Source organism: Populus alba, chromosome 1 (assembly GCF_005239225.2).
Source record: "Populus alba chromosome 1, ASM523922v2, whole genome shotgun sequence".
NCBI lineage: Eukaryota > Viridiplantae > Streptophyta > Magnoliopsida > Malpighiales > Salicaceae > Populus > Populus alba.
The window spans coordinates 13,975,969-14,003,088 of NC_133284.1; the positions used below are offsets into that span (position 1 = coordinate 13,975,969).

Consider the following 27,120-nt stretch of genomic DNA (forward strand, 5'->3'; position numbering starts at 1 on the left):
ACATATTGTAAACCTCAATAAACTCATAACTAACCACAAAATAACCTTTAATAGGTTAAAAAAGCACTGTGAATCAAATTTTTTTTTTTGAGCCCCAATCTAATTTTTTTTAGTAAAATAAGGGGTTAGAAACACCTAAATGAAAGCTTTATTGTCAAACAAAACCCATTAACACCAAAACTATTATTATTATTATCTTGCTAGAATGTGCAAATCTGACATATCTCTCTCTCTCTCTTTCAACATTTCAGGAACTCACTCATTCTTCGCAAAAATTATGAACTGGAATACAAAACAAATAAAATTTAGAATTAAAACATCAAAACCTTAATAAATATGGATAAAAAAAAATAGGGACTAACATTTCAAATAAGACGCCTAATGTGCAATAAAAGAAAAAAAAAAGGCTACCTTTTTATTTGATTGTCAAATTCGGTTTTCAAAATTTTAATTTGCTCTAAACAACAAAATTTAATTCTATTATATAAAATCAAGCAACAATATAACAATGAGTTTTTTTTTCAAATTACGAAAACCATCTAAAAAGCTAATTGAAAACAAGTTGCACCTAAAAAATTCATGTTTTAAGGATAATTTTTTTTTTTAAAAAGTGATAAATTTAAAATTTCCTCAAGGACAAGGAAACACTATTAACAATATTTCCTCTCACCAAGTATAATGAAATCAACATATCTTCTAGTTTTTTTAATTGTAATGTAATGTAATGTAATATTTAACAAACGAAGATGAATGGAAGTGGAAGGATAGCCGACCACGTCAGCAAATATGTAGTGTAGGGGTTTAATTAAGAAGGTTAGAAGATGATTGATCATTTTAAGAAACATCAAAAGTTCAGGGATTCTTGACATCATTTACACATGGCTGCTGGTAAGATCTGAAAAAATGGGACTGCCAACATGATATGACCAACGAGGAGGGGCATGGTTGCAAGTTTATAAACCCTGCACCTAGGGTTTAAACATTAACGGCCAGTCGGTTTTTTATTTTTAAAAAAAGGGAAGGAAAGCCCAGGGTTTATCGGGGAAATTGAAGTAAACGTCCATAATCCCTTGTACTTCCTCGAGACCCTTCTCCGTGAAGATGAATGCAGAAGAGAGCAATCCGATGGTCTCGATAATCTCCTCTCTATCTGACAGCTTCAAGCAAGTCCCTTTGGCAGGTCTCCCAGCAATGCTTGATTGCATTTTAGCATCAACTGGGCTATCTCCATCTGCCCTTTTTGCTTCACTTCTTGATTCCTTCTCTAAATTTATCAAGGTAATTCTTTCTGTGCTTATCTGGGTTTGTTTAAATTAAATTTTTTGTGGGTTTTTTATTAAGTGGCATTTAGTTTAAGATTACCTAGTTGTAGTTTTTTTTTAGTATTTTTTTTTTGGTTTAGCACTGTTTTCAAGCATGTGGAGACAGGCTTATTGAATTTTGCAAGTTATTTTCACCTTGCTTCGGTTGTTTTTTTAGAAAATGCCATAAAGAGCTTTTAAGCTGTTAACTTGGCTTTCATAAATTAGAAAATGCTTTAATACTTCTACAATTGTATTTATTCACTCGTGGGTTTATGAAATAAAGGATAAAATCGCAAGTACTAGATGGAGCTAAGTTTTTCTATAAGATTACTAGGCTCAATTGAGGCGAGTTTTCTAATTAAAAAATAACGTGTATGATTGGAAAGTTTATTTTTCTTTTACTAAAAAAACTCGTAACAAGTCAATTCCAGGTTGTATTTTAGTTGAATCTTGGTCTGATTGTTTTGCCTAGGATTTTAGTGAGAAGGACTTGAAGTTGGACACTAGCATGTGTAACTACATCACATCCATGGTGGGTTCGCTTTGCCATCTTCTAAACAAATTTGGTGAGTTGTCCTTAGCCCAGCATTGAAAATGGGTTTTTTGTTTGTTAATTTTTTGTCCACAGATGCATATCTTAGTAGAAGTATTGTGACAATTCCCCATAGGCTGTCTTCGACACTTTAAGCAGAAATATTTTTGTCTGTTAGATTGTTGGGAAACAGGATAGAGATAAATATGCATAGGATCTTATAAAATCCAGTTTAACGCCTGCTTGTTACAGTGTTTGTTTTTTTTTTTTTTTTTTTTTTTTGGGGGGGGGGCCTTGCGGGGAGCAAGGAAATTGAGGGTGGAATACAACTTTTCCTTTATTTGGAAAACGAAGAGAAAATGGAGGGAAATGAAAGTGAAAGGAAAAAAAATCTCTTGGTCTACCAAAAATCAATTTCTCCAAAATGGAGAGATAGTGAGGGTAAAATGAGTGCATTTACCTATTTGCTCTATACAACTATACAACAACTTGCCTTTTCAAAGAAAAATAAAGACAAATTTGAAATTTTGTAAATTTTCTCTTCATTTTCACCCCTTCCAAATTCCTTCCATCCAAAAAATAGAGGAGAAAATTACTATATCCTCAATAACTTTCTTTCTTCTCATTTATTGTGTTCCTAAACATTGAGGAAGTTCCCATATTTTCATTATTTTCTTTTCTCTTTCATGCATGATTTGTCCTCATGTTTTGTGGTTTTTTTAGGCCCCGTTTGTTTCATGGAAAGTGGTTTCTTGGAAATCACTTCCAAACTTTCCTGTATTTGTTTATCACTAGAAAAGTTGGTCAACGGAAAACACTTTCTAGTCAAAGAAAACTTTGGCCTGGTTTCCAAAAAAGTGTTTTCCTTTTATTTCGGGCGGAAAACACTTTCCAGAAGTTGTGAAAAATTTAAAAATATCATGTTATTTGCTGATTATATCAAATTTGGTCCTCAAACTTTTGATTGCTATATATTTTGTTTTGAATCTTTTTTTTTTTCAATTCTATCCCTTAGAATTTGATTTAATTTAATTTTTATATCAACTTTGGTCCTTATTTTTATGATTGTTATTTACTTTTTTCTTATCATTAATTGAAATTTTTTATCTTTAAAATTTGGTCCTTATTATTTTAATTGTTATTTATTTTATTTGAAATAATTTATGAAATTGTATTTTTTTTTTAAAATTTCATCATCCTTCAACTTTTTTATCTGTTATATTTGATCTTTATTATTTTGATTGGTATTTATTTTATTTGATATAATTTATGAAATTAGTTTTTTTTTTTCAATTTTATTTTCATTCAACTTTTTAATTTGTAAGATTTGTTCCTCATTATTTTAATAAACTTGAAAAAAATATCAACAATTTATTTTCCAGCTCATTTTTCATGATATAGCAAAAAACTGGAAAATGTTTTTTAATTTATTTTCCATGATACTACCAAATATCGGAAAATAATTCACTTTTCATGAATCTATTTTCCAAGGAAACACTTTCTAAAAAGAAACTATTTTCCAGCAAATAAACAGGGTCTTTTTGGACCTAAAATACAAAACCTATTTTGTATTCGAGAGATTAAATACATAAAGTTGCTTTGGGTAAAGTGTGTGTGCACTTTAAATTTTGGTTGGGGTGTGGGGGAAGGTGTTGGCTGCTGTAGCAGTAAATGTCAAGGTACAAAAAGTTAAGTTTGTAAAAAATGATTTGTTCATGCAATTGTTAAATGGTGTTTGGTTGCTATAGCATTTTAAGCATGCAATGAAGGAATTGACCAGAGCAACAGTTGAAGGTGAAGAATTGCGCATAAGGGGTGAGGATAACATTGTACCCTGAACTTCACCTTCTCAGTTGTTGTCTCTTACAATTTTGGTTCACCAAGCACGAGGGAAGGGATGAATGACACTCCAGCAACTTTTCACCCCTGTTCTATCTACTGAATACACTAACAGAATCTCATGCACGCGTAATTGATGCAATACCAAACCTTCATATTGTAAGCCTAGTGGAGTTCTAAATGTGCGCCGTTAGACTCAATGGTGGTGATAATTTGATGCCAATATGTTATCAATTATTTTCTCACCATCTTTTTAGATCATATCTCCTTTCTTTCTACTGTGTTATTTATCATTATATATGTTTTCATTGCTCATTATCATTATTGTTGTTGGTGTTATTATTTTCTTAATTTGGGTTTTTAAATTAAATGGAAGAAGCTTTCCTATATGGGTAAAGAGCAGGTTGCAGCTAAACGTACTCCTTTTCTTGTTTCTTATTAATGTTTCTCCCCAGGAAATAATACTGATGGTCTGCAGTCATTTATCTGGAAATGTTTTATTCCATTGATGAAGATGGTTCATGCTTTTGAGCGTGAAATGCTTAATGAGGTGAAGTATTCAGCTGTTGTCACTCATGCTTGCTGGGTTCTTCATCATCTCATTTCCAATTACTTGTTTCTAACTTTCTATTTGGTTGCTTGTTTTGCACACTTCTTGTCTTAGATTGCAGAGTCATTCTTTTGTGTCGTTAGGTCAACTAATTCCTGGGGTGTTTTGGAAGCAAACTTGGTACCATTTTTTCTAAGATCAGTTGGTCTTTCTATGGGCATGATTCAAAATGAAGAATCAGATGCCTTTGAATGGGATCATTGCTCTATTTACCATGGTTTAAGTGACCTGGAAAATGATTTTGATTTGGATCAAGAGCCCATGCTGTCCCTGTCAGGGTCCTTTCCACTACCAATATCATGCCATATTCTAACCTTAATCCTGGATGCTGCACTGCAAAGTTTCCAGGCAGTTTCAAGCACAAAATCAATGTTGGCAAATGGGTTCTGTGATGTCGAAAAGCTAATTTCTAATTTGCTTTGGGATCTATGTAACATGAGTGAGCGATTGCTTTCACAAAGTTTGGAACATCGTTCTTGTACTATTGGATTTCTGCTTCCAATCATTTTCAAAGCATTGGGTTCTCAGTGCTCTTTGGAAATCACAGTCCATGGGAAGATGTTTATACTGTCCAGGTAATGGATACGTGCTATGGACATTATTGCATGCAGGAGTCTTACTGTTTTATTGCCTACTTGACTGCACATGCTTTCTAATTATGTGCTTTTATTATGCAATGCTGACCCATTTAAATGTATTGCAGAAACGTTTTCTTTAGGAAAATTTGGAAGCTGTGCAGATCATTGTTTTCTCTTGGACATTTAGAGAGAAGAGATGCCTATAATGTACTCTCTTTATACTTGTCCTTTTTCTCTTTGACAGAAGGATTTGGAAATGTTGATGCAAGTGTAAAAGCAGAAGAATTTGATGTAAGAGCTGAGAAGGAGTTTTGGGATGAAATAAAAAGAGGCCTGGTAATTGAGCACTACTCTTCTTACCAATGATATGCTAGTGATGTCACTCTCTCTCTCATTTTGTGATGGGTCTGTCAGGTTGATGAAGAAGGCCTGGTAAGGAAGCAATCATTACACATATTGAAGACAGTACTACAGATAAGTGGTGGAAGCCAGTGCCACTCTGGGGTTTCAGAGAAGAAATCACAAGAGAAACACCCAGTTCCACATGGTATGACAAAGAGGGAAATGTGGGCTGACAAGGAAGCTAAGTCCTTAGGCGTATGGGAACCCTGCAATTCAGCCGACTCTCCTTTAAACAGTCAGCAGCAGTGGGAAGCGTTTATACTTCTGTATGAAATGCTTGAAGAGTATGGCACACACTTGGTAGAAGCTGCTTGGCATCACCAGGTGCATAATCAGTTTTTTTTTTTTTTTCCTCATGTCATGAATTGAGTTATTTTGAACCTCCTATACAGAAATATATGATTTCAAAAGGTACTATGGAATGGTGAAAGGGGCACATAGCAAGAGAACATAGTCTGGCTTTGCATAAAAGTTGATAATTCTTACTGTTAATTTATTGTTTCTCTTGCAAAAGGGAATGTAATTAGCACACTTTGTGTTTTTCTTGTGTCCTGTGCTATATTTAATTTATTATATACCAATGCCTGGTTTCTTGCAGCTAAACTTGTTGCTTCAGTTTTCTGTTTCAAACAATAATTTTACAAGCTATATCTTCAGAGGATTTCATCAGAAGCAGACTGATATTTTGAGAGAAGCATTTAGTTGGGTAACAATTTTATGGCAACTGGGCTTTCAACATGATAATCCTCAAGGTACTTATCATTTATTGGCCTAACTATGTAATCAGATCAACAATTCTGATCATGGACAATACTATTTCATCGTGAATCATCCAATAAATTTCTTCGCCCAATTTTTCTTCTTTTCCCATTCCAGGCATGCTATAGTTATTTTATTTGCTTCCTTTTGTTTTGTCTATGATTATGCAGTTAGGTGCTTGATCATGGAGTCATTTTTGGGCATTGAGTGGATGAAGTATGGAAACACTGCCAAATTAGTGTCTGAAAGTTTTGTTCTTGGACCATTCATTGAAGGGTTGGATGACCCTGTGCACCACAAAGATTTCGGTTTGTTTTCGATATTTTTGGTCATAAAGGCTATTCAGTGATTGAATACCTTTTCATGAATTATTTAGTTGTTTTTAAGTGAACTGCATGGTGCTGGCCACAGGCAATAAGGTGGTGAAGCCCTAGTGGCTCTAGATTTTGTTTGTCCCTGGTGCTTGTAATTTGCTGATTTTCTGGACTTTTACCTCTGAAAATAGAAAAGAAAGATTAATAGTGTTTTGTAATCATGGTCCAGTCCCAGAAATGATTTTATATGTTTGGAGTTTTTCTTCTCTGTAATTCACATGTGCTGGCTACTAATTGGGCGCGGAGCTAAAAGTTGAAATTCTTGTGGCCCCTAATCTCCCATTACTTTGGTGTCAACTAGCAGTTGGTTCTGGTGATCTCATTTTCAGAACGGCTGTGATTTGTATGCATAAAAAATAAAAGTCTTTGGAATCCTTAAGGTTAAGGGGGCATTGCAACCTTCTTAAGCCCTTCATTGGAGAGGAAGTGGAGTCACTCTCTTTGAACTTTTCATAGTACTTCTTCAGTCAACAATATCCTCATTCAAATTGCAACGAGTTGCTCAAAAGGAAGATATATCATGTAGTAAATTATTATGGATGAGGCCAGCTAACTTAACCTTTTTAGATTTTCATAAAATCTTGAAATCCAGAAATAGCCATAATAATTGCAGTTTTGTTTTTTCTGTTCCTTTGTCTTTTTATGCAAAGCCATTCGGTGTTCCCTTTTGTTGAGATTTTTTAATTTATTCTTCTGCTCCCCTCGAATTTCATTTGCAAAAATGTGGTTGGAATATGATGTTTCATTAGATTAATTGTTAACATGTTTTCAGGTGTAAAAGGGGTTTACAATTCAAAGACTATTGAAGGTGCAGCCAGGTTCTTGCATCAATATACAAGTCACCTAAATACAAGGTGTGCCATCCTATATGTGATGATTTTGCTACCCAAGTGTCAATTAACTCACTTGTTTGTTGTGTGGAACCTGATTCATCTCATATATGGTTCTTAAATAAACTTTATCAGTATAGTTTATTGGATCAACAGATAGTTTGGCCAGTTTTTTATAGTTTGGCTTACATTCAGGGTTCTTTCCCTTTTCCTTTCTTTTGTGTTTGTTTTTCCTTGGGATATTGAAGAAATGGGTCTGCATTATTTTGCACCCAACACCTTTTTAATAGAATTGCAGAGTATAATGGATCCTTGTTTTTCTCTTTCTAGAATTTTTTTGGCGAGCTTTCAAAATGTTGCCTCAAATGTTTAATTCTATTTATTATTTGCTTAATTAGATGGACTGTTCTAACATTAGGGTATTCCTCCATTACTATTTGAATAAGATTTGGAGGCCAAAGGACAACACTCCGGCGCTTGGGGTAACAAGAAGAAAAAAGAAAAATACATTGTCTGTGAATTACTCTATAAAAAATAAAAAAATTGCTTCTCGGTAAATCAAGTGGGTAATGCATGTAATACATTACTGTTTGACTAAGAAGTGGACTCCAAAAAACATCACTCCATTGAGTGGGGACACATTAAACAATCATTGTCTGTGCGTCACTCTATTGCAAAAAAAAAAATGATTCTTGGAAAAGAAAGTGGGTAATTCATGTAGTTGACTTCATGTGGTTTGCAGGGAAGGGATTGCTTTTTTGCATAGTTTAGCATCTGTTGCCAAACATCACTCTTTTGGTCGAGCTGGATTAATGGGTCTTGCAGAATGTATTGCTTCAGCTGCATGTGGAGTAGGAAGGCATGATAGTGGAGCAAAATGGAGTGAAGATGCTTTTCCTGATGAGGTGCAAGTGGAATGTTTTCCAGAAAAGTTTTCTGATTGTAGAACTGCCTTTTTGGATGTTCTGAGATTTGTTATTGAGAGCAGCAAGCAACATTTCAACCCTAATTATCGTCTTCAAGGTCTCTCATATCTATTCTGGTCAGATAATAACATTTGTGCATTTAGTTGAAATTCCACCTTTACCATCCTGAAAATGATTTTTTTGGTTCCTTTTATTTTTTTAACATTTCCAGTTTGTGAAAAAGTTCTGGAGGCTGCTGCTTCGCTGGTCAGTACACTTGATGTGCCTCTTGAGATTCTCTTGCACTTCATTGCTACACTACCACGGGCATTTACTGATTATGGGGGTAACTATGCCATGTGGATTCATGGCTTCTCGTTCACTTCAGTAATATATTTGTTCCTGCTGGCTTGAGTTGTCTTGATTATTTGTTTTATGGTCGTTCTGCTCCACCATCAGATCATCTTTTCCTCTTCTTGCTCCATGTACTTGCTAGCATTTTCATCCATGACTTATTACCAATAGGGAACCTCTGTTATGTTTGTACCCTTTGTGTTTTCTTGCGTTTACTCTTTATCAAAATGGTTTGTTGTGCCTTTTCTAAATACACATCATTGCATGTATATCTTATGGTTATGAAATCCTATTTTTGCTGTTAAGAAATAGAAATCATGACACTGATTAGGTTCTGATGCCCTTGGAACAGTGCACTACCAATTTGGTTAGATGTCCATTTGAGTGGGTGACTATTTTTAACTTAGTGTAGCATCAATTAAATTTGCTCCTTAGTGAGCTACTGAGCATGGCGGCCTTGTCCTAAAACAGCAAGGTGGGTCCTCGTCGACCCAAAGGGCTGGTGTGACTCGGGATAACTAGTCTCAAGCCATGGCCCTAAGGGACTCATAGATATCCAATTGCTTGTAAATATGAAAAAAAACGCACTAAATTTGCTATTTTGGATGCGTGTTTATGAGTTCTGATTTTATGCTTTATGGTGGCCATGTACTGATCACATCCCCTTTTCCATTCTTTTCCTAAGCACTGACATTGGATATGTAGTGAATATTCACAAATAACTCTGATGGTATGTTGGCATTGAGTATGATGACCTGCTGGAAATTGCAATTTTTCTCTCTCTAAATTTTAGTGTTTAGTAGCATGGGTTCTTATATATTTAGGTAATTTCACCTAGAGCTCATCTTCATTTTATTTTTTTTAATTCTGTCGTGGATGATGTTTTCAAGCGTCTGTTTCTCCTCAGGTTCCTTAAGATTAAAAACACAAGAGTGGCTCTTGGGGTCTGCTACGGAACATTGTAATGTAAATTGCTGCGGTGCTGAGATTCAACTTCTGAAAAATCTTCAGGACTTCCCAGAAAGGTTTACAAGTTCTCAATATTTGGTTGATGGTTTTTTGAGTTTAGATGATGAAGACTTGGATGCATGGGAATCTGAATCAAAAAGATGGGCAAGAGCCCTTTTTCTTATAATCAAGGGGGAGCATCAACTAGCACCAATATTGAGAGTATGCCACTTCCATTACCTACTGCTAATTCTGACTGCCTTTTATAGCATTTCACACTACATTTTGATGGAAGGGAATTTACTTGAAAGAATTGCTAGTGGCATGTCTAAGCATCTTACATGTGGATAGGGGGCATTGTTTTGTGCAATGTCAAAAGTCCTTGGACCTGCAAGCACAAGGTTGTAGCTTCTGGTCAAGAGTAGCCACTTGCAAAAATCCTGGAGGGCAGGACTGCCTCCAAGTTTTCCCTTGGATGTTATTAAAGCGAAAAAGCTGATGATATTTACAAATTTGACTTGTCATTAGTATATAGTCATATATATAGCTTGTTATATGCACATTAAAATGTTATATTTTGATGTGGAAAATTTATTGGTACTTGTAAATATTTGGGGTTCAGATAGGGACAACACGCCCCATTCATGCTGTGTGAATTGCAACTTTTGTCGTGACTTTCCTTTCATTCACATTAGTGACATTCTAGCTCTTGTATTTTATAACATATATATTTTCAGATTGTCAGAAATAGCATTCTGCTTTATCACTGTGAAACTCTACTGTCATTCAAAACATTTTGTGTCCGGGTGTGTGCTGCTAGGCGAAGCGGTAGAGTGCTGCACCCTAGATGGAGAGAGCCTAGTGGCTGAAAGCATCACTAGCTTACGCTCTGACCTGTGTAGCATGGGGCACTTGGAATCCTGTTGTGACTTCACTGCCTTAATGAGGCACATTTCTTTCTTAGTGTTTTTATTTTTTTCATCCAAGGTCTGGGAAGGGAGCCAATGTGAAACCTTTGTTTTTTTGTCAATTAGAAGGGAGAAAGACCAACCTGCTGTTTCCACATGAGAAACCTTATGGATATGATGTACTTGTCCAGCTGGGCTAATAATCATTAATTTGTTGGCTACTTGTTTAACAGTACAATATCCTGTTGCATTGTTGTCATTTTTGTATATTCTGACGCTAATGTGCATTTATTTTTGCAGTTTATTCAAAATTGTGGTGTCAACATCTGCAAACAACAGAGTCATTTAGAATGGCTACCTGTGAAGTTTCTTGTCCTTGCTAGGAGCTTGGTTGCAGAGATTCAAATAATGCAGGAGAGATCAACCCAATGTGGTATCAAAATGAAATGCAGATCAGAGATTAGCTTGCTTGATACAGTGGATCAATTGTGTTATACAGAAGCTTCTATGATTAATGGAAGAATTCATGGCCTTTTCCTGTTCATATTGGTATTGAGAACTAATTCCACAATTTTCAATGCTACATGATTTGGCTATTTGTAACTTGTTATTGATGGTACTCAATGACAACTCCTTTTTCCTTGTGGCCTGTAGGAGGAGCTGGTTTCTTTTGCCGACTTGTCGTCTTCCATATTTTGGTCTAGCATTACTAAGGAGACAACTCTTCCTGGTTCTGTGAGAGGAAAACTTGGAGGCCGTAGTCAACGTCGGTTGTCAACTTCTACCACCACTGCTATATTGCAAGCTGTATGTTTTCCTTAGTTTCTTTTGTTTAAACTTGATCTGTTATTGAAGCATGAAAAAGTTTGTTCATGTACACACAAACACACATGTTTGGGCTATATTGTTGTAGCTCCAGCATAATTATTATCTTCTAAATTTTTCCTGGAGGTCCTAATATTTGTTCTTCCTCTATGAACTATCAAAACTCTTCTACAGCTTTCCTGGAGGTAATAAACTCTGGTCCTTGCTATATATTAGTCACAAAGTGGAATCTTACAATGTCTAATTTTTCTTTTCCTCTACGAACTCTTGTTTTGATATTGCTTGTATTTTTCACAAAGCCTTTTATTTAGATTCTATGTGATCATAATTACTGATTTCTTTTTCACCTTTTTTCTGGGGTTTTTTGTAGTTACCTCAGAAAGTAACTACTATTCTATTGGTTATTTTAAATTTATATCTGTTGTTGGACTTAAATCTATTTTAGTTTAGATCATTTTATTGAGGATCAGCCATTTTAGCTGAAAACAAATTCTTCACACTTGTAGGCCAAGCTGAATGTAGCATTTCCTTTTTAACCTTTGTATTACAATTCCTTATTGAATATTTGCTAGGCTTTTGTATATTTTGGGTTATTGAGGACTGCCCATTGTTAGCCGATATGGTTCACAACCTTTTCTGGGTTTGGTCAGTTAAGGATCATGCTTCAGCCTTATTTTTGTTGCCTAACATTTTTCACACTAAGACATACGTTTCTGTAGGTATTGGTTTGTTCTTTCTTGAATTGCTTGCTTGCATTTTATCTGCTATACATATCTGGTATTTGTTATTTATCAATAGCTGCTCTTATTGAAGCATGTTATGGATATGTTTTCCCTTTGTGATGTGCAGATAACATCAATACAAGCGGTTGCATGCATTTCATCATGGTGTGCACAGTTTAAAAGTGATGTTAATCTCAGTTCTGTGTGGAACTTTCTGTGGAAATTCTTCTGGAAGACAGTTTCCTCTCCAACTTGTGATTCTGAGGTGTGTAATAACTTGACTGGACCTTATGTCTTAAAACTTTTTATAGTTTGTTTGAGCTAACTACCAGATTGATTTAAATGCTTCATATAAGGCTGGAGCAGAAATTTGTCTGGCAGCATATGAAGCATTAGCTCCTGTTTTGAGAGCTCTAGTTTCGACATCCTCTTCACTATCTTTGGATCTCATTAGAGAAAATGATGAAGTTTCGGCACCTGTTGTAGAAGTCAAATGCTGCTTAGATTCTTTGGCTCTTTCTTTTCTTCAGAATATCAATAATCTCCTTGCAGTTGGAGTTCTGGCACGAACTCGACGGGCAGTTTTGCTAAACCAGAAGGTAAAGAATCTTGTGTTCATAACTTCTATTTCAACTTCTTGTTTGGTGCTGGGATGGCTTTGGAGTGCTGGTTGTCATTGCTGTTTGTCTTTGCTTTGCGAAATTGGAATTAAATTTTTGAAATATGGGAATTTCTGTGCCTTCTGTTCTGTTTTCTGATTGAGTATTCATTCTTCATTAGTTTCCCCATCTTTATTCAATGTTATTAAAATGAAATCCCTCTAAATGTTCATGACCATGTTCAACAGTTAATGCCATTCATGTGACTCTGAATTCCTCTTATTAATGACTCCCCTTCCTCCAAAGACGGATTCCATCTTTGTTTTCTAGTGACTTGTTAACATTGCACACATCATCTGAAATTCCCTTTATTCAATGATGAAAATAAATAATTGACCAATTTAATTCATCTGTTGGTATTCAGTGGATTTGCCTGGAGTCTCTGCTTTCTATTCCTTACTCTGCTTCTTGGAATGTGCTAAATTTAGAGGATGGCAGCTTGTTCTTCTCGGATTCAGCAATCAGATGTATTTTCAGTGATCTTGTCGAAAGGTAAGAAGAAAGGTGCTTTTCCTTTTAGCACTTATTTTCCTGAATATTTTTCCTTCTCTGCCAGATTATTCAATTAAGTATGGTAGTAATAGCAATCATATAGCATGTGTGAAATATTTTTCACTAATTTATTTTTCTTAATTAATTTATGGTTTTCTTTTTGGTTACTTTTCAGATGGCTTCTTTTTTCTTTCTTACTTGTTTATTTTTTCCTCGCTTTTCTCATTATCAATAAGGAGTGTTTTTGTAGGCTTTGTATTTCTCTTCCTTTTCCTCTTCAAATAGCGATTTTCTCAATTTTATTTCAGAAATGGATTGTTGCAAAATCTCTTGGCAATGACTGGTTTGAAATAGTGGAGTTATGGTGCCTGTTAATATCCCAATGTTATTGTTGCTTACTGTTCATGTTGGGGTAGTTGAATCTGCATTTATAATTGATGTAATTTGAAGAAAAAATCTCTCACTAATTTGCAGTCTTGATAATGCTGGGGAAGGTTCTGTTTTACCCATGCTGAGATCTGTCAGATTGGCTTTGGGCCTGATTGCCTCAGGAAAGTTAGATTCACATGTTTCCTCATGCAATGGTGTGGATGCTCAGGTTCATCTCATATTTTCTATTGTCTTTATTTGTTTGTGCATGTTGCCTTTGCGGGATTGTGTGCTTGACATGTGCATCTGTAATGCAAGGCCACAAATGCTTGTGACAACCCTATGCAGACAGAGGAATGTTCCGGCTACACTACGATGGTGCTATACTACTGATCATAGTTCTTTTACTAGGAATGGGATTAGATGAGTCAAAGCATACAATCCAAAAGTAATAATTGGAGAGGTCCATATACTAACTAAGGCCCTTCCAAACTTTAAACTTGACCTAAATGACAGTACATGGACCTAGAATGCAGCAACGACAATGAGAAAACACAATAATGGCATGCTCTAATATTATGTTAATAATGTCTCACCTGAAATTTTAAGCTGATAGATGGAGATGTCTATGCAATATCTGCAGCTATTGTAGACTACATATGATGGATATGTGGCTCCTAAAGGATGGAGTTTATTGGTTTGTGCAGCCTCTTTATGCATTTCCTTAAACCTTCTCAGTCAGCTTGTGAACCCTGCAATAGGTGGTTCCGGTCTTAGATCTTTGTAAAAGTTATGCTGTACTTTAAATCTCACAAACCCTTCTACTTAATGGGAATGGATGTTTTGGGGGAAAAGAGGGTTGGAGTGTGCTATTTATGCTTTCTAATGCATTTCCATCAGTAATCCTTTCACTACACTTTTCGACTTTGGATTTGTTGCTGATGCTTTATGAACATCTTGCTGTGGCTTTAATTTTGTGACACATCTTCTCTTGCTTTTGATTTCATAGTTGTACTTTCCATTCTATGCAATGAGGGATTTCATGATTCTAGATCACCTGTTGACTAGCAAAGTCCACTGCCTATTCCCCAGGGGCAGGTAGAAAGAAGGAATTTGTAATACTCACTATATAGAACGCACAATGCCTGTTAGTTCTTTTGATGTGGAATCAAAATTCATAGACTGTTCACTACAACTGTTATTGATGTTATGTGTAATTTCTGAGAGGCTTGCCCTGGGTGGATGGTTGTTGGAACTTAAATTGGAATATTGGTGCTGAATTTGTAATTCATTCTCGAGTGCGATAGCTTGTATTCCAAAACTAATGTTTGCTCTAATTTTATTTTATATTTTTTAGATTTTGAAACTTTTTTCTTATGAGGCATCAACAGGTGGAAAATGGCATTAGTGAGAATTCTGCCTTCGACCTTTTTTTATTCATACATTTTTGTTTCATACCTTCATCAAAAACTTTACGTGTTTGTCACATCAGGCTAACTTAATAACTTATCGTCATAGTTTGGCTTTATGCACTTATCGCTACCCTTGTTCTGTAGTGAACCTTCTTATTTTTGCATAATTTTCATATTTTACATCCTTTGTTGCTTGTGTTGTTTTCTTCAAATAAAAGACTGGGACCTTTTTTTTTGACATACCCATCGGATGGATCTCAATTTTGATGCAGATGATGTGGCGTTTGGTTAATTCATCTTGGATATTGCACGTCAATTGCAACAAGCGGAGAGTGGCATCTATTGCTGCACTTTTGTCTTCTGTCTTGCATCGTTCCGTGTTTACAGATGAGGGCATGCATTTAATCAACAATAGGCCCGGGCCTCTGAAGTGGGTATGTGTTTCCTTTATGTGCATGTGCATAACCACAGCTTATACGTTCCATTCCCTAACCAAAGTGGGTATGTGTTTCCTCTGCAGTTTGTTGAAAATGTTATTGAGGAAGGTACAAAAAGTCCTCGTACAATTCGCCTTGCAGCATTACATCTAACAGGACTGTGGCTCTCTCATCCAAAGACTATTAAGTATTACATGAAAGAACTGAAGTTGCTAACACTTTATGGTTCTGGTGTGTGACATACTTCTTACCCTATATCACTTTTTTAAGTTCATCTCTTTTCTTTGTTTGTATTACAAAAATACTTCCAATCTGATAATTTTCTTGCTTAGTTGCATTTGATGAGGATTTTGAAGGTGAATTATGTGACAATCAAGATGCAAGTACTGAAGTGTCATTATTGGCTAAAAGCCCAGACCCTGAGCTGACTGAAGTAAGTTGTTCAATTTATCAATTTCATTTTCTTGTATGATATGGTCACTTGAGAAGAATTTTCATTTAGAATTCATAAAATTTTGGGCATAAAATCACCTTATAGCTGCATTTGGTATGAGAAGATTGCCAAAAAATGAAGGGAAGGAACTTCTTGTTGTCTTTTATCAGAAGAAAACTTTTGGTAAATGAGCTTTTTTACCAGAAAAAAACTTGAGATCCTCTAGGCACTTACAAAATGCTTAATATCAGAGACAGCAATCTGTGCTATAAAGAACTTAAGGGTAAACAAAATGTAGACCTTAAAACTGGCCCTATCTTCATAAGCTCGATAAAAGGGGAAAAAAAGCTCTTGTTGATGCAGTGATTGTAAATGTTAAAACTTTGGAAGAATTTTTTTTAAACGATTTTTGTTTTGATAAATTAAGCTTGGTAGTTTAGCAAACACTTCTTTAACCTTTGCTATATATTTTCCAATCTTTCATATCACACTAAGAAATAAAGCACCTCTTTTGGTTAGGTTTCCTTCTAGTTGTTCATTTCTCTTGGAGGAGTTTGAAAAACATGTCACCTGACATCAATTTTGCTGAGCATCTAATTAGATGTTAATTTATTTGGGCATCTATGGAAACTGAATGATGGTATTATAAATTATTGGGTTTAATGCATGTACTGTTACTGTATGGAGTTCCTTACCATGTTGCTCTGATTCATGACTTCTCTCATAGGCATTCATCAACACAGAATTGTATGCACGTGTGTCTGTAGCCGTTCTTTTTTACAAGCTTGCTGACTTGGCCAATTTGGTGGGATCGGCAAATGAGAATGAAGATTGTCACGCTGCTCTTGAATCTGGAAAATTGTTTCTGCAGGAGCTTCTTGATTCTGCGGTATTAATTACAATTCTTGCCTCAAATGGGAATAATACTTTGTGTTAAGAGATGTTACTTGGATATTTTTTCTTGTGAGTCTTGACATTCTTGATCCATTATTATGCATTCTTATGTCCCACAACACATGCAGTTAGAATTTTTCTTCCAATTTTACCCAGTCAATAATTGGTAATGTGATTTATGTACTGCTTGGGTGTTTCAATTACTGATTTTAGTTGAATGTCTTGTGTTGTGATGGGCATTTGTGAATCCTCTCCATCAATAGTGTGATGATCTTCCTCAAGAATCTTGTTGCCAAAATAAAATGCAAAGGTGATTGAACCTCTCCACCAAATCTCAAGAAAATGCACATCATCGCTACTACTGCAGCCTCTTTACTTTGCGGAGAGGCTCAATCACACTTTTTTGGTTTTGCATTTTGTTTTGAATTTTGTGGAAGAGTGTTTTGCTTTTGGTGGCAAGCATTGGGTAGTTCTGATTATGGTGGAGGAGTTGTGTTGATTCATCTATTGGGTTTTGGTAGAGGAAAAGGATGCACACTAATACCAGAGTGGAACTTAAAAATTGATCCCTTTCCAGTGCCTTTTTTTGGCGGGGCAGAATTGCTTTATGAGCCATGTAAACATCTGTACAATGGAGAAGGTGAAATAAATAAAACAAAGTATAAATGGGTAAAATAGCTAAAAAAATACAATTTGGATTCGAATCATTAAATGAGGGGGAAAAGCCCTGTGTTTCAATTTTCACCCCTGTATTTCTCCAATCGAGTGTGCCTTATCCTCATTTAAAGTCTTCATTTCTTTCTATTTGGAAAAAAAGCTATTCTTTTTAGTTTTTCATGGAAATTCAGTTTCTTGTCACGAGACAATTTGTTTGGTACTCTGTTGATTTGTTCATCTAAATTAATAAGTGAGGGGTTGTGTGCTTCTGTTTTTGTTGCTTGTAATTCCTGCAATCTGCAGCCTGTGTCTTTGGCATGGTTTATATACTACTGAGATATTTACACTTAGCTCTGTTTCACCTGTTTAGCTAAAGATCTGATGCTAAAATGATAATTGTTTGTAGTGCATGGATTGATCTAGTGTTAGTGAAATTTTAGTTTTATCCTGATCTTTTTGATAGAAAATATTAGTGCAAAAAGATGTAAAGGAAGTGCAATGTGGAAGATCAGGCTTTCTTGAAAAGAAAGCGATATCACTTAACATAAAGGAGTTGCTTCATTCAGAATGCTTGCATCACATAATTTCTAAATACTATAGGGAGAGATGGCTAAATTCTTCACATTGCTAAGCTGGTGCATATTCGTTTTGTTCAATAGAATATCTCATACTATATCATTGGACACTGTTCTTGACTGCTTTAATATTGATGCAGGTGAATGATAAAGATCTTGCAAAGGAGTTGTATAAAAAGTATAGTGGGGTGAGTAATAATTCATATGTGATTCACAATTGAAAGTTGGCAATTAAAAATATCTAGAATTATTCAAAATCAAGTAAATGATGTGGAAATAATAATAAAAAATATGTATATCTTGCTTGAAAAAACAAAAGAACTTGTTGGTTAATGTGGTAATTTATTGTTAACAAAATCAACAAATTGTGGGACAGTTCCATTATTTGTTGGATTTCAAATTTTGAACACCAAAAAAGTTGGGAATCACATTGTCTAGAAAAGTAAAAGATTTTGAATCATAATGGTTGTTACAAGTTCTTTGCTTTTTATATTGTTTATTTTTGCAAAGTTGATCTTTGCTGCTGTGCTATCTTATTTATTTGCACATATATATTGAACAGATCCATAGACGTAAAATACGAGCTTGGCAAATGATATGTGTTTTGTCGCGATTTGTTACTGATGATATAGTTGCGCAAGTTACTCACAGCTTGCACATATCCCTCTATGTAAGTGATGCTCCACAACATTATTAGTCCTAGTGTATGCATAAAAGCAATTTTTACTAAATGATTGACTAGGTTTTTATTACCTCAGAGTTAAATGTATATATTCCCTGTCAATCCTGGTTAGTGTGGAAATGATTTATATGAATCATGAAGTACTACAAGTTTCCACTGTCAGTTATTTGAGAAAAAAAACAATGGTCACTTGTCAGTCAAATCCATAACCTCAGAAAGTGATAAGGCAGCCTTTTCAATAATAAATACTGGTTACTGACTTTTTGCTATTGTCTAACATAAATGATTTGCTGCTTGTGTCCTTTTCCAGAGAAATAATTTGCCCGCAGTTCGTCAATACTTGGAAACTTTTGCAATTAACATCTACCTGAAATTCCCATTGTTGGTAAGAAATTTTATGTTTGTTTTGGGTAAATCTAGAAATCTTTGTGCTTAGGGCTGTACTCCTTTTTCATTTTACTGCCGCCCCCCCTCCCCTCCTTTGTCAAGCAATAAAGTGAGTACAGAGAACTGGAAGAAAATGGGCCCTGCACAGAGAAAGTGTTACAAGAGGGATGCTTTATAAAGATCTCTATTATAGACAACTGAAAGAAGAATAGAAGTGGAATATCTCGAAGAATGGTAGTATTTGCATGGAGAGTGGTGTTGCCTTGTGTATAGTGGAACTTTGAGGGAATAACAAAAAGTCTGAAACTACAGGAGAAAAAAGGGAGCAAGCTGAGATGAAAACCACATCCTTCTAGGAGTAAAACTTTCAATCAACCTGACAGATAAAAACAAATGTTTTTGTTTTTATTAGATAAATAAAAAATCCCTTTGTGCATATAGAAGTTATTAAATAAATAAACAATCCCCCCTTCCCCCACCACCATTAAGTATATCATCAAATTTGAGAATCTGTAAGGAGCAGTTAGAAACAAAGTAGTGTCAAATCAAAAGAATCTAATTTAAAGGGGAGTTGAAGTTATTCACATATCCTTCTGGGAAATTCTGTTACCTTGGGCTTCTGCTGCCTTGTGCAATTTTACAACTTAAATAATGTTAACTAAAGCAATGGATAAATAAATGAATGAAAGAAAACAATAAGAAATAAATTTAAGCTGTTATGCTGCTAGTCAGATGCCAAATCGGAAATGGCATAAGAGAGCCTTACAAGCTTGAGATTCTAGTTTTTTTTTTTTATTAATATTAGTGGTGATCTTCATTGTAGATTGTTTAGAGGTTGCACAACACCTTACAGACATAAGGCTATTGCCAAAATGACTTGATAACTGCATACACATGTAAGCTGTGTTGGTATCCAATTTCAGATGCTTGTAGTTGGCCTCTACGTGGAGAAAGCCACAAGCTTAAAATTTGAAAGTGTTTAACTCTATCATCATAATACCTTTTTTTTTTTTTTTTTTCAGAAAATGGATTGAAAAAGAATATCTTGCTTTTGATTTTGGCAAGCAGTTCCTATTGCTCTTTTCCTTTCAGTTCCACCTACAAATTAATTCTTAAATCCCCAATTGCCTAAAATCAACACCCCTTACACCAATTGGTCATCTTAGAATTTTAATATGCTGATTCACATCAGGCTGTGAGGCGAGTCCATGAGATTCTGTGTCATGATTCTTCTGCATTATTGTAATTGTGACCTAAAAAATAGATTTGAGTTAGTAACTCAATATTGTGATGAAGTTTGGTGGGCTTTTTGGTCCCTTTCTTTTTATTGCTTCCCACATTTAGGTTTAATTATCTCAATTGGTTTCTTGTGTTAAAGTTCCTTTATTCTAATCCTATATTTCTGCTTAATTCTCAGGTCAGGGAACAATTAGTTCCTATATTACGAGATTATAACATGAAGCCTCAGGTAATTCTATTTTTGAGTGAATAGCCCTTCCCGCATCTTAACTTCTTGTTATAGTTTGATACACGCTGGAACAGTCTTATAGTGTCATAACATGAAAATTTGCAACTTACATGTTGGAAATGTAATTTCAGGTGAGATGTTCCTCATTTGGGAGCTTTTGCACTATGCTTCTTGGTAATGGGATAATTTTGTTGCTAAAAAGAATAACTTGAATTGAGTTTGCTGTAACTCATAAATAAAATCCAGCAAAAATACTTTTCTATTTCATAGAAGTTGAACAAATTAGGGTAAGCAATCACACATCTGAGATTACTTGATCGCATTAACCAATAACCATTTTAGGAGCTACAACTTGTGTTGAACATACCTCTAAGGTACGGTGGAAAACTATTAAGGCAACATGGACATGGAATGCATAACTTATTAACAACATATGCAACTTGTTGATGGTTACAACTATTAACTTTATAACACGTGATCTTCACTTTCCTTTTCTTTTCTAATGTTCTTTCAGATTAAAATTACAAAAAAATTTACTCTTGTTTAACCTCATTTTTAATGTTTCATTTATCATGTCAAGATAGGTATAAAGGGAGGTTAAGATTGGTGTTTTAAAATGTGCCATTGCTGGTTATAAATCTGCATGGATTATAAATTTGTCAACCTCATTCATGTAATGCAGCATGTCAATTCTGTCATATACAGGTTGGTTGGCAGGACATGTCAGCTCAATTTTTCCACAAACATGATTAGATGAACCCAAAATCAGCTTGTTTCATAGACATGTTGATATTGTCGCTATTATTTCTAAACTTACCATTTACTTGTAGCAATGTTTTTAGTCAAACAAATAAACATCAACAACCATCCCTGAAACTTTTTGTCAAATGGTCTTTTTTTTAGCAGGATTGAGTGTAAATTTATCTTAAATTGTTTTATCAATCCATTTTTATCCAAAATATATTCTCAGGTTTGAAATAAAAATACAAAATGCTGGTGGTTTTCATTACTTCAAAAGGCATTCTTTTTATGTAAGCCCATTTTTAAGTACTGTCTTTGGTATCTTATTTATCTTTTTATGTCTCAGAATGCCATTTTCTGCTCCATATGTTCCTTTTACCATGTTAGATGGACTCAAATTATTTCAGATTAGAAGTGCTATTGTATTTCATGAGAGCCATTTACTGGCTGTAGAACTTGACATCCTACTTAAATCCTTTTACCTTCATTTATATACAAGTACAAAGTGCATGGAGTTTTTACTGAATGTGATGTGTCAAATGCAGGCACTCTCTTCCTATGTGTTCATAGCAGCCAATGTCATCCTCCATGCTTCTAATGCAAATCAATCCAGGCACTTCAATGAATTGCTTCCACCTATAATTCCATTATTAACCTCACACCACCACAGTTTACGTGGTTTTACGCAGGTCCTTAGAGATGCATAGCATTTTTCTTCCATTTAATTCTTACATCTTTGCCACATGAAATCTGATAAATGTCTCTGATATCCCCTTGCAGTTGTTAGTCTACCAAGTTTTTTGTAAATATTTTCCTATGTTGGACTATGGTGCCTCTGAAATGCCTTTAGAGAAAATGTGCTTTGAAGATTTGAAATCATACCTGGCAAAGAACCCTGATTGTAGGCGGTATATATTCTCCCCTTTCTCAGAAATGCTACTTCAGAATATCTTACTATCATAGAATTTTCTGTTAACCTTTTCAATTGTACCAATTTCTGATAGAAACACAAGCAGGGTAGATATATCTTTCACATCTGATCAACTCAGATATCATTTAATAATCATGTTTTATTTTTCAATTTTATTAAATCTGCCAAAGAATCTTTTTCTAGCCCAATCCCATGCATAACAGGTTGCATTATCAGGATTGTTTAATTTGATTTAGCACCTATTTTTTAGCATGGCTATAGGTAAATGTGGGGAAACAATTTGTCTTCTGTTATTTGTTTCTTATAATGGGACATTTTACTTTTAGAGATTCATGCAACATTCCAAGTCTTTGTAGCACTACTTTTGTTTACTTGTTTGGTACATGTACTAGATTAGCACGAAAAAAAAAACCCCAGAGAAACAGCACCTATGAGTGGGAATTCTGTCATTAATATTAATACCCAAGTTCTCAAAACCACTCTAGTCGTTGAATTGGAGATTTAAATGGGGCTGAATTAAGCTATGAAGAATTAATATTTTTTTTCTAAATATTCTCTGTACAATATGGGAGAGTTGAGAATGTTTGATATTGGATTAATTTTCCAATTATGAGCCGGGCACATAACTGAAACTGCGAGCATAAAAGTCAATATTTAACTTGTCAACCGTGGACTGGTGGATGGGTTGGCTGTCAAACCACCTAGATAGATCAGGTTTGACCTTTTTCTTTACTTTGATGAACTTGGTTAGTCCTATGTCCCAACTTATCTGGCTGGCGTGATTTGGTTCATAAAGTACTGTCTAATACTTTCCTTTAGCCATCTCACTCTAATCCAATGACAAAGTTCAAGGTAAAGTAAAAATGTGAGAAGTCTTTACCAATGATTTCTTATTTGAATCTAAGTATACCTTTTATTTAACGTTTCAAGAATATTCATGCTTCAAGCATATGATATTCCAGTGGCTTTGCATGTTGCTCAAGTAATTTGAATCTAATGATATTTTCTATATCATTCTTTATTATTTCCAAGGCCTTGCATTTGCTAATTTCATTTATTGTTTCTATTTTTTAAAGCTTACGAGCATCCATGGAAGGATATCTTGATGCCTATAATCCCATAGCCTCTGGTACTCCAGCTGGAATTTTCATCGATCGGGTTGAGGTCGAGGACTTCTCTTTAACTTGATGTTTTACTCTGTTATAAATTGGAACTTTATCGTGGTGTTCATAATTTTGAGAAGACTAACAGACTCTAGGAAACCCTTCAATCAACTCATCTAAGCCACAATCCAATGAAATTGGGGCTGGCGATCCACCTTTTCCACTCTGATATGCAAGTATACTAAATTCTATACAAGTTGTGACACTAGATCTCTCTAGGAAGCACTTGAAAACTGATTGGACAGCAATCAGACTCTCTGCTTTGCTTTGATGGCAATATGAGAATTATATACAAATTGATTCATATCTTTCCTGAAAGTTTCCCGAACTAATTAAGGAAGCGTGCCTTTGTGCCTGGGATATGTTATAACTCTTTAATTAATATGACATTTGAAATCTTCTGTACCTGTTATGCTTGTGGTTTGTCCTGAAAGGATTGAAGTACCCAATGCACAAAAAGCTACCCTTGCCTCCTCAAATTTGCCATAATGAATTATAATTGAAGAAGGCCTTGCATCAGGTGTACCAAAATCACTTCAAATGAATTCCTGTTAGTTTATAAGTTCTTAATGACCTGTCATTTGATATTTTTTATCAAATGATTTAATTGTCCATTTGTCTACTCAAATGACATTTGTTCATTGATTCTATTTTTGGGATGCCATGTGTATAAATATTGGAGTTGACATTTTGATATTACTTTGAATGATTTCTCACGCTAATTCCTTACTTAATCTAATTTTGCTTTATCACCAAAGATAGTTTGAAGATGGAAAATTTTCTTCTGAACATAACTGTCATGTCTTTAAATGAACAAACATGTATTTCAATCCAGGTGAATGATGTTTTCAGCTTCTGAATTACTTCTTTCTTTTCTTGTTCTAATGAAGGAACTTGGGTTTGAATGTGTTCCAACATCCCTCATGGAGGAAGTGCTCAACTTTCTAAATGTAAGCACATGACCATTTGTTCGTGCTTTCTCTTGTGTTAGTGGTATCTTAGCTTTCAAGGTTGCAGGATGTCAGGGAAGACCTCAGATGTTCAATGGCAAAGGATGTTGTGACTATCAATAATGAGAGCTTAAAAAATTGTGAAGATGGTAACTGCAGGCAAACAGTAATTGATTCCCAGCTGCCTAAAGAAACATCATTTGATTTCCAGAAAAAGCTTACTCTCTCTAAACATGAGAAACAAGACACTGATTCCAGCTCTGTTTTGGGGAACAATGAAGCATGCAAACAACTTTTAGGTATCCTACAATGAATTACATGAACAGAAAACACATATTTGCTGCTATTGCTAATACACTAGTTGTTAGACCATGTTAGTATCGGCCACTTATTCATCCTCTTAACTCTGATGCGGTTTCTCATTTGCACACCTTTTTTTTTCTTTTTCCTTCTGCCTCGTTTTCCTTCCTCAGCCTCTATTTCTTGGTTCAACAATGCCCTGCACTTGAGTAGTGTAATCTCAAATTGACATCTCTTTCTCATCAAAGTCCAAACTACTATAATCTATCTCCATCAATGCTACTTCCACTGGAAATATTATTAGATTCCATTTGGCCCGTTTTCTGGTATCATGCATTTTTCACCTTCATCAGTCGGTTCTTTCTGTCCTTTTCTTTTGTTTTGCGCTTTAGAGAACCGCTTAAACAATATTGTCATTATGTATTCTGATAAATGTTAGAACCAATAGCAAACCTTTTGTCATAGAAATGGATTCAGTGTTTGCTTTTCTTGAAATAACACAGCCCCCAAATTCCTTTCTCTAACCCAGTAGAGCACAGGCATTGTTTTTATACAATGGAATTTTAGGATTCAACATGTTAAATGAGCTCTAGGTTCTGCACACACGGCCTATCATTTTTCCCAGAAGTTTAGTTAAGCATCAATTACATTCTTGAATTTTTTTCCTATTTCTTCTTTGTCGGTTTTATTTTGGAAGATTTCCTATGCTTGATCTAGTTCCTCTGTTGATCTCAGTTATATCTTTAGTAGATGCAGATGTGTCAGATTTTTGCTTGTTAGACTTCAATATAAGTCTTAACACTTCTCTCATCATCTGATTATTGTGGCTGCTTAATCTTCATGTTGACTGTGTGGAATGCAGAGATGGAAAAGGAAGATGAACTTCTTGATCAGTCATTTCAATCCAGAAGATTGGCCATGGAAAAAATAAGAGCAAGTCGACAACAATTTATCCTTGTTGCATCATTGCTTGATCGGATACCCAATCTTGCTGGGTTGGCACGGACATGTGAGGTATGTTGTAGTTGCTCATAATATATTTCGATTGCCCTTAAAACTGGTGCCTTTTGTATTATTTTAAGAACTTCATTATTTACCTTTTGTTTATGCCAATTATGTTCTTTGCAGGTATTTAAGGCGTCAGGACTAGCCATTGCAGATGCAAGCATCTTACGTGATAAACAGTTCCAGCTCATCAGGTTTGACTATATAACACACTACCCGGGGGGGGGGCGGGGGTTTATCTGGCAATAGTAATTTCTAATTTTTAGTTACCTGAGACTCAAGTATCATGTATCAAAGTTAGGTTCCTATCACTATTGCATTCATAAAGATTGCAACAAGATGTTTGGATTGTGCTTTGCACTTCTGAAATAGGAATGTGAAATAACACCAGAAATTCATGTGATTATGGTGTGTTGTATTCACCATGTTTGTGTCAGAGTCAGACAGGTTATGGAGGTTACCTGACTTTGTTTAAGAGTTAAGACCCACCAGCCATCATATGATAGCATTTTTTAGTGACCTTTGTTCACATCATGCCATTGACTGCTGTAGTCGATAAATTAACTGTTCTTTCTGTTCATTGGTTATCTGCATTTTCCAGCGTGACAGCAGAGAAGTGGGTTCCTATAATAGAAGTCCCAGTAAACAGCGTGAAGCACTTCTTAGAGAAAAAGAAGCGAGATGGCTTCTCAATATTGGGACTAGAACAGACAGCAAATAGTGTACCGCTCGATCACTATGCCTTTCCCAAAAAGACAGTAAGTATTCTCAATCACAGCTCACAGTTTCTTCAATACTCAGTTTGGGCATGAAAGGAGATCTTTATATGCAATCAACTATCATTAGAAGAAAAAAAAAAATAGAATGGCGTATCATGTATGAGCTAAAAAGTACTAGCAAGAAGAAAATTTTCATTGCATAGTTCTTAGGAGGAAAAAGATGACACATCACTCCATTTACTCGTGGCAAACATTCTGTCAATTGATTGTTGAAAATTTTCGGAGACGTTTGCTTATTTCATCAATTTGCTAGGTACTGGTCCTTGGACGTGAAAAGGAGGGCATACCGGTGGACATTATCCATATGCTCGATGCTTGCATTGAGATTCCACAATTGGGAGTAGTGAGGTCGCTTAATGTTCATGTTAGTGGGGCAATTGCCCTCTGGGAGTATACTCGACAGCAAAGATCTCAATAATTATTCGCCCTCAAAGGATATCTAAAAGGAAACATACACCAAGCAGCATACTCTAAATGATGCCTTCAGTGCTTATGAACTATCAGGCTGACTTTGTTTCTTGTAGTCGATTCTTTTCTGTAGTATTGTTTAGGTACAATTTTGTGATTTCTGGTCAGGTTGTCCCGTTGCTATCCCTGTTTAAATGAAAGGAATGTAGCCTGAAGAAAAATTTAAGATACCCAATATTCGTTAATTTCCTGTTTGTTTACCAGTGGCACTATTTAACATACAACAGTTGTCTTGCCACCAACTGTAAAGGATCCATTGTTGGCTCAATTAATATGCATGATCAACTGGCTTTACACGTTATTATTCCATTTACTAAAGAAGCACAAGCATGTATGCAACGCAAACCGAGACAGAAGTTAGGTTTGGGATCCATTGTTGGCTCGATCAATATGCATGATCAACTGGCCTTGCAAGCACCTGCAATTCC

General features: G+C 35.1%; 1 protein-coding gene across 1 annotated transcript; it reads left to right on the forward strand.

Annotated features, from left to right (window-relative positions):
* Positions 1 to 927: 927 nt before the first annotated feature.
* Positions 928 to 26,993, forward strand: LOC118039137 (uncharacterized). Its single transcript, XM_035045748.2, has 35 exons — positions 928 to 1,278; positions 1,777 to 1,870; positions 4,131 to 4,225; positions 4,340 to 4,860; positions 4,989 to 5,199; positions 5,278 to 5,589; positions 5,864 to 6,017; positions 6,195 to 6,332; positions 7,171 to 7,252; positions 7,971 to 8,251; positions 8,366 to 8,479; positions 9,395 to 9,657; positions 10,644 to 10,892; positions 10,998 to 11,150; positions 12,018 to 12,155; positions 12,247 to 12,489; positions 12,914 to 13,041; positions 13,516 to 13,639; positions 15,095 to 15,256; positions 15,343 to 15,490; positions 15,592 to 15,692; positions 16,420 to 16,581; positions 17,959 to 18,006; positions 18,381 to 18,488; positions 18,811 to 18,885; positions 20,305 to 20,355; positions 21,642 to 21,785; positions 21,877 to 22,004; positions 23,104 to 23,191; positions 24,081 to 24,140; positions 24,208 to 24,439; positions 25,303 to 25,454; positions 25,569 to 25,639; positions 26,047 to 26,203; positions 26,478 to 26,993. The coding sequence occupies exons 1-35, from the start codon at positions 1,102 to 1,104 to the stop codon at positions 26,640 to 26,642; spliced, it is 5,529 nt and encodes a 1,842-aa protein (XP_034901639.1). The 5' UTR covers positions 928 to 1,101; the 3' UTR covers positions 26,643 to 26,993.
* Positions 26,994 to 27,120: the final 127 nt, after the last annotated feature.

What these genes read in the sequence shown, in the direction of transcription:
- LOC118039137 (XM_035045748.2), top strand. Translation starts at nt 1,102, where the DNA reads ATGAATGCAGAAGAGAGCAATCCGATGGTCTCGATAATCTCCTCTCTA. An exon ending in ACAAGTCACCTAAATACAAG is followed by an intron (nt 7,253 to 7,970) that starts GTGTGCCATCCT and finishes TGTGGTTTGCAG; the next exon opens with GGAAGGGATTGCTTTTTTGC. An exon ending in CTCCAACTTGTGATTCTGAG is followed by an intron (nt 12,156 to 12,246) that starts GTGTGTAATAAC and finishes GCTTCATATAAG; the next exon opens with GCTGGAGCAGAAATTTGTCT.